Here is an 8035-nt window from a genome sequence, read left to right on the forward strand (position 1 = left end):
CACTCAGCATGAAGAGGTTAACAACCGATGAGCCATTGGCTGTCAATGAGTTCCCCGCTGACAGCTTAATAAAAACAAAACAGTGGGAAAAAAAACCGCTTGGGGGCCCTCCCCAATCCATATCAAGCTCTTTGGTTCTGATTTGGTATAGATTTTATGGGGAACTCCATAGCAAAATTTAAAAAAAAAACATTGTGAGGTCCTCACCAAAATTCATACCTAAAACTTATAACTCATCCTATCATCTTCCTGTCTGCTTCATTGTCATTAGATGTCAACCCTACTATTCATGTATAATTTGCAAATTTGATTAAAGCATTAGTGCTATAGGTAGCAATACAATCATCAGTATATTGTGAAATGAGAAGTGGACGTACGCAGCCCTGAGGAACACCACTCACACTATGTAAGGCTGCTGACACGGCCACCGTACATAGTTTTCTGAATGAGAGCAGCAAAATTATATTTGTAAAGGAAAAAAATTGAATTTAAAACTGCTCGCAGCTGTAATGTATTGCTAAATCCCGGCAATATACCGTATTTGCCGGTGTATGAGGCGACCCGGCATATAAGACGACCCCCTAATCTTACAGGACAAAAACACTTTTAAAACTGTACTTACCGTATAAGACGACCCGGCTTTCGAGGCTTCCAAGGCTTCATATTTCTTCCTTCTTCCTGCATTTGCTGGAGCCAATCACGGCGAGCGATGTATTCTATTAATGAATACAAAGCCTGCTTGGATTGGCAGAGGCTGTAACATCATCAGCCCGCGCCTCTCTGACTCTCCAAGCCAATCCGAGCAGGCTACAGAGTAGCCTGCTCGGATTGACAGAGGTCGTTACTCCAATACGAGCAGGCTTTGTATTCATTTGAATACATCGCTCACCAGGATTGGCTCAGCGGTATATACTGTATGTAGCCGAAGCTACATACAGTATTACCGAACACCAAGCGGCCATTCGAGGGGCTGACCCGGCGTATAAGACGACCCCTGCTTTTTGGCCAATTTTTTTACATGTAAAAGGTCGTCTTATACGCCGGAAAATACGGTAGATAAAAATAATTGAAAAAACGGCATGGGTTCCCTCCAGTCCATTACCAGGCCTTTTGGGTTTGGTATGGATATTAAAGGGAACCCTGCAACAAAATCTAAAGACAAAAATTTCAGGGGGGGGGGGTCCACCAAAATCTAAAAAAAAAAAAATGGCGTGGGGGCCCCCCGAAAATCCATACTAAACCTTTATCTGAGCACGTAACCTGGCAGGCCACAGGAAAAAGGGGGGGTGAGAGAGTGCCCCCCTCCTGAACCATACCAGGCCACATGCCCTCAACATGGGGAGGGTGTTTGGGGTCCCCCCCAAAACACCTTTCACCATGTTGATGAGGACAAGTGCCTCTTCCCCACAACCCTTGCCCAGTGGTTGTGGGGTCTGCGGGCAGAGGCTTATCAGAATCAGAAGACCCGCCCCCCCTGACATTACATAATGTCAGAAGGGGCGGGACACCAATTTGCGCCACCGGGTGGCCCCGCCCTCAGCTATATAACAGCTGTCATTGCAAAAAGCCTGAAGTCGCTGAACCCCTCCCATCGAGGTGGAGTTTTTAAAATTTTCTCAAGTCATTGGCGCTGCCATGGAAGATGGAGTTACATCGCGGAACAAATTTTTTTTTCTTTGATAAAGGACTCGTCCAAAACTGTCTACTGTAATTTTTTACATTTTTACACTTTTTTGGTGAAAGTGTAGGGGTACAATGTACCCATTCACATGGGGGGGGGATCTGGGGTCCCCTTGTTAAAGGAGGCTTCCAGATTCTGATAAACCCCCCACTCCCAGACCCCCACAACCACTGGGCAAAGCTTGTGGGAAAGAGGCCCTTGTCCCCATCAACTTGGGGACAAGGGGTTTGGGGGACCCCAAAACACCCTCCCCATGTTGAGGGCATGTGACCTGGTAAGGTTCGGGTGGGTTCTCTCTCGTTCCCTCCATTTGCCTGTGGCTTGCCAGGTTGCATGCTTGTATAAGGGTCTGGTATGGATTTTGGGGGGGCCTCCACGCCATTTTTAAAACATTTTGGCGTAGGGTTCTTCTTAATATCCATACTAGACCCAAAGGGCCTGGTATGGATTTTGGGGGTCACCCCTCGCAATTTTTTTTTTTTTTTACATTTTGGTGCAGGGCTCCCCTTAATATTCATACCAGACCCAAAGGGTATTCGCACACATTTTTTGCCTGTTTGCAAGTTCTGGGGGGTGTTTGGCTCATCTCTAGTTAAGAACAATGCATGCTAACATTTGAACAATCGAAAGTAACATACTATGACTTATTTGAAGATGAATTAGTGAACAAAAAGTCATACTCAAACTCTTGCTGATAACTCCCCCCCAGCCTCTTAGGTGAATTGAAATGCCCGGACAATCAATGTGATTGATTGTTACAGCAGTCACATAATTAGAAGCTCCAGATTGCAAGTATGCATTGAGAGCTTCTCGTGACATCTAGGTAATCTGTTGGGAACACGATGAGTGCGCTCTCAGCACAGAAAACTGTTCCCTGTGGACACATAAATGTGGCCTCTCAGTGTTAAAGCCAACCTGCTCAGTGGCTGTACATATCTATGGCTGATGAGAACAAGTTAAAGAAAAATTTTAAGTTTACTATAATTTAAAATAGTTTGTTGGGGCTAAGCCGACCCAAACAAATTATTCCCATGCCCCTGGCTTCGTTAGGTACATACAGTAAGTGGCACTGTGCTCCAGCAGTAGTTTGAGATAATTCCTTTTTGTTGTTGGGCGTGGATTGAGTTGGTCTTGTATTGGTTGGTCTTGTAGCTTGATTTGGAGTCTTGTATTTTTATTAATGAAGACAATGATTCCTATGATTAACCGAGATGGAGAGGTGGATGGAAGATGTCACAATCTCCACCGTGGCAAAAAAGTCGGCCAAATTTTTTTCTATATTGTGAAATTAAAAGTTACGGCAAGTAAATTGAAACCCATTCCATGTTTCAAAATTGCGTCCACTCGTGGAATGGGGACAAACTTTGTAACTTAAAAATCTCCATAGACGACGTCTAAAAATTTTTACAGGTTATCAGTTTAGAGTTACAGAGAAGGTCTAGTGGTAGAATTATTGCTCTCGGTCTAACAATCTAACAAACCACATGTGGTCACGACTAACATATGAGTTCGCTTTTGCGCGCGAGCTCGGAGGGACAAGGTGCTTTAAATTTTTTTGTTTTTTACTTATTCATTTCACTTAATTTTTATTTTTTTATAATGTTTCCATAAAAAAATAAAAAAAAAAAAAAAATTATTGGATCACTTTTATTCCTATTAAAAATAATGTAAACATCCCTTGTAATAGAAATAAGCAGTACAGGTTCTCTTTCATGTGAGATCTGGGGTCAAAACAACCTTGGATCTCACATCTACATTTATAAGCAATATTTAAAAAAATGGGCCCTTTAAGGCCGGAGGGTGGAAGTGACGTTTGGCAGCGCTCTGGTCCTCCAAGGGCATAGAGTAGAGTGGGGACCATCTTGCCCTCACACGACTTCCTGCCCATCTATCACAACGATCGGATCGTTTCCACCGTTGTCGACGTGTCCAGTAAGTCCAGGAGTGGGATCTTACAGTATCACTTATCACTTGATAAGATAAGATATGTGACAAAAATGTTTACATGATAAAATGATACCATGATTATTTTGTAGTTTTCAAATAGACCATTAACCACTTAAGCCCCGAACCAATTTGCAGCCAAAGGATCAGGCCCCTTTTTGTGATTCGGTACTGCATCGCTTTAACTGACAATTGCGCGGTCGTGCAACGTGGCTCCCAAACAAAGTTGGCATCCTTTTTTCCCCACAAATAGAGCTTTCATTTGGTGGTATTTGATCACCTCTGCGGTTTTTATTTTTTGCGCTATAAACAAAAATAGAGCGACAATTTTGAAAATAATGCAATTATTTTTACTTTTTGCTATAATAAATATCCCTAAAATATATATATATAAAAAAACTTATTTTTTACTCAGTTTAGGCCAATACGTATTCTTCTACATATTTTTGTAAAAAAGCGATTATTGATTGGTTTGTGCAAAAGTTATAGCGTTTACAAAATATGGAATAGTTTTATAGTATTTTTATTAATATATTTTTTTTTTTACTAGTAATGCTGGCGATCAGCGATTTTTATTGTGACTGCGACAGACATGGCGGACAGATCGGACATTTTTGACACATTTTTGGGACCATTGTCATTTATACAGCAATCAGTGCTATTTAAATGCACTGATTCCTGTGTAAATGACACTGGCAGTGAAGGAGTTAACCACTAGTGGGCGAGGAGGGGTTATGTGTGACGTTGTGTGTTTTTTTTATTGTAGGGGGGCGTGGCCTGGCATGTGACATCACTGATCGACTTTCCCTATAACAGGGAACAGACGATCGGTGACAGCCACACTAGGAAGCACGGGGAGAGGTTTGTTTACGCAGACCTCTCCTCGTTCTTCAGCTCTGTGACCCGATCGTGGGACACCAGCGGCGATCGGGTCCACGGGTCCCGCGGCCACGGTCATGGAGCTCAGGACCGGGTCGTGAGTGTGCTGCCGGCGGAGCGCTCGCGACCCACGGCTGGGCACTTAAAGAGCCACGTACTTAAAGAGCCACGTACATGCTTGTGCCCAGCCGTGCCATTCTGCCGACGTATATGTGCAGGAGGCGGTCCTTAAGCGGTTAAGTGGTGCCAGAGAGAGATCACATGTGAGAACATTAAATAAATAAGCTGTGTGTTATGTGAGGTAATCATTCTTTTTTTTTTTTCCTTTTAGACCTTAGTTTACAATAGAACATTCTGGCGACACATGAAGAGGATTTCAGGTTACAAGTCGAAGAGTCAATACAAACAACTGCAGAGTACATTGGAAAAGAACACAGACTGCTCTTTGCAAAAGGAAATGTTCAGTTCACAATATTCAGTTATGGCAAATGAGTGTGTTTAACCACTTGCCGCTCGCTCAAAGTAGATTTACTGCGAGCGGGCGGCACAGTCAGGCACAGCAACATACCTGCGGATCCGTGCTGTGTTTGAACACAGCGCAAGTTTGTCAGCAGAATACAGCCAATTATGGCTGTGCACCTGCTGATCAGCTGTGGCCAATCACAGCACAGAGTTTTGTGTTTACAAAACACAGAGCGATCTAGCTGTTTCTTTTCTCTGAAATAAACTCAGAGAATTAAGGAAGTAAAAGCAGCTAGATCTGTAAATAAAAGCAGCAGGTATTACGCACATTGCACTTGTTAGGCACACAGTTAACCCCTTGTTAAACCCTGATTGTTAACCCTTTTCCAGCCAGTGTCATTAGTACAGTGTACATTATTATCACTGATCATTGTATTAGTCACTAGCAACATCAGTGTCAGTTAGTGTCCCTCCCAGCCAGTGTCAGTTAGCACCAGGTTGCTCACCACACTATCAGTGTCACGCTATAAGTCACTGCGTTTACTAGTATAGTGTCTATAGGGATCAGACTATACAAGTGTCCCCAGAACCACAGTTTGGTTTTTACCAAATAAATATAGCAGAATTCATTTTGTCCTAAATGTATTTAAAAAATAGATTTTATTGGATATGTTTTATAACAGAAAGTAGAAAATATTGTTTTTTTTATTTTTGTTTTTTTTAAATGTTCAGTATTTTTTTTTATTTATATAAAAAAATGTAAAAAAAATAAAAAAACAGTGGTGATCAAATACTACCAAATTAAATCTTTGTTTGTGTGAAAGAAAATAAAAAAATAATTGAATTTGCATACAGAGTTGCATGACTGAGAAAATGCCAGTTAAAGTAGCACCAGTTAAAGTAGCACAGTAGTGAAAAGCAAAGGAATGCCCTGGTCATGAAGGGGGTAAAACCTTACAGAGGTAAAGTGGTTAGTGATTATAAAGGTTTTAAAAAAAAAAATAACAAACATGTCATACTTAACTGCTCTGTGCAAGGGTTTTGTGGGTCTCCTGGCAGCGCTCCTGGCTCCTCCTCTTCATCAGGTGCCCCCACGGAGAGTAGCTTTCCATGGGAGCACATGTGCGGGTCCGCTCCCAAGTTCTACTGCTGCATCCATTGACACAGATAGCAGGACTCGGCTCTGCCCTCGGGTCACTGGATTTGATTGCCAATGGCTGCTATCAATCTATCCAATGAGGACCCAAGACAGAGCTGGAGCTGGAATGATTGGGTTCAGGTAAGAAAAAGGGGGCTCTGGGGGGCAGCTGCAGCACAGAAGGTTTTTCCACCTTAATGCATTAAGGTGAAAAACCATGAGAAATTACAACTCCTTTACTGTATTTATAATTCAAAAACAGTCAGATAAAGGAGTCAATTGTGTTTAGATACAATATATTGGAAATTATTTCACCCTCTTATCAAACATCTCCCCCTCCATATACATCTCCTCTGCTCTTAGTATATAAAAAGGTCTTTATAGAAAGTCACTGTTGTGGACAGATGACATTCATTTTGGGTTCTCTCCTAATGTTAGCCAGAAGCTACAATATTTTTTTATGACACAACAGAAGGTAATAATGCAGCGAAGTGGAAAGGGGATTGTTATCACTGAGAGCGTTGCATGCGTTCGTGCACACTATGCTGTACAGTTATACAGATACCAACTTTACCTTAAAAATGTGTGCTTTAACTTGCCGATTCTGCCTTAGAAGGAGTGCTACTGGTCCATTAGATTGCCTATCACAGCGATGGTCTGATAGTGAGAGATTTGTTCAGTATTTACTTCAAGAACGACCTCTTTTAGAGCCTAGATGATGGATGGAGAGTGATACTCAACTTGTCTCTTCAGAATTCCCCATAGGTGTTTGATTGGATTCAGATCAGGAGACATACTTGGCCACTGAATCACTTTCACCCTGTTCTTCTTCAGAAGTGCAACAGTGGCCTTAAATGTGTGTTTTGGATCATTGTCATGTTGGAAAAGTGCACGACGACCAAGGGCACGGAGTGATGGTAGCATCTTCTCTTTCAATATAGAGCAGTACATCTGTGAATTCATGATATCATCACTGAAGTGCAGCTCTCTCACACCAGCAGCACTCATGCAGCCCCACAGGAGGACACTGCCACCTCCATGTTTCACCGCACCTTTGTAACGCCATACAATTTTGAAGCCATCAGTTTAAAAAATATCTATGTTGGTCTCATCACTCCAGAGTACAAAGTCCCAGCAGTCTTCTTCTTTTTCAGCATGGGCCCTGGCAAATTCTGCTTTTTTGTGCATGGGTCTTAGGAGAGGCTTTCTTTGTTTACAACACCCATGCATGTCATTCCTCTACAGCATATTGTGTATTGTGTCACGGGTAACAATCACCCCAGTTTGGCTTTCTACTTCTTTAGCTAACTGCAGTAAACTTGCAGGTTGATTTTCTTCAACCCTTCTCATCAGAAGATGCTGCTGATGAGGTGTTAACTTCCATGGATGCCCTGGATGTCTCTGTGAGACGGCTGCAGTTCCATCTTTGTTACATTTTTGTATCAATTTTGCTAAAAGCAAAGCTTTGCTGATCTTCTTGTAGCCTTCACCAGTCTTGTGTAAAGAAATTATTTTCTTTCTCAGGCCTTGTGACATTTCTCTTCCATTACTGACAGCAGGAATGGGAAGGGGTTTTCTTTTTTAAGTTACGCTCCCTTTTATAATCAACTGTCTGCTGAACACATGTTTAACCACTTGCCGACCGCCGCACGACGATGTACGTCGACAGAATGGCACGGGCAGGCATATGGGCGTACATGTACGTCCCTGCCTTCCCGCAGGTGGGGGGCCCGATCGGGCCCCCCCCGGTGCCAGCGGCGGTCGGTTTTCGTTCAGAAGCGATCTGGGATGAGGGGGCGGCCATTCATTCATGGCCACCCCCTCTCGATCGCTCCTGACGAATGGAAGTGAGGCGTGACATCACTTCCTCTCCTGTAATGTAAACACAGGAGAGGAAGTGATGTAATCTCTCCTCCGTGTCAGTATTTTTC

The 8035-nt window shown here is 42.8% G+C and overlaps 1 protein-coding gene across 1 annotated transcript in view; it reads left to right on the forward strand.

The window, feature by feature from the left end:
- Nucleotides 1-5747, forward strand: part of LOC143988159 (putative cation-transporting ATPase 13A5) — a 171535-nt gene extending 165788 nt beyond the window's left edge. The window contains exon 30 of the mRNA XM_077487486.1: nt 4836-5747. Coding sequence (XP_077343612.1) covers nt 4836-5006 — 171 coding nt within the window. The 3' untranslated portion in view covers nt 5007-5747. The remainder of the gene's footprint in view (nt 1-4835) is intronic.
- Nucleotides 5748-8035: the final 2288 nt, after the last annotated feature.

This window comes from Lithobates pipiens, unplaced genomic scaffold, assembly GCF_037356315.1.
Source record: "Lithobates pipiens isolate NorthernLeopardFrog02 unplaced genomic scaffold, aLitPip1_a1.2 Scaffold_18, whole genome shotgun sequence".
NCBI classification, from domain to species: Eukaryota; Metazoa; Chordata; class Amphibia; order Anura; family Ranidae; genus Lithobates; species Lithobates pipiens.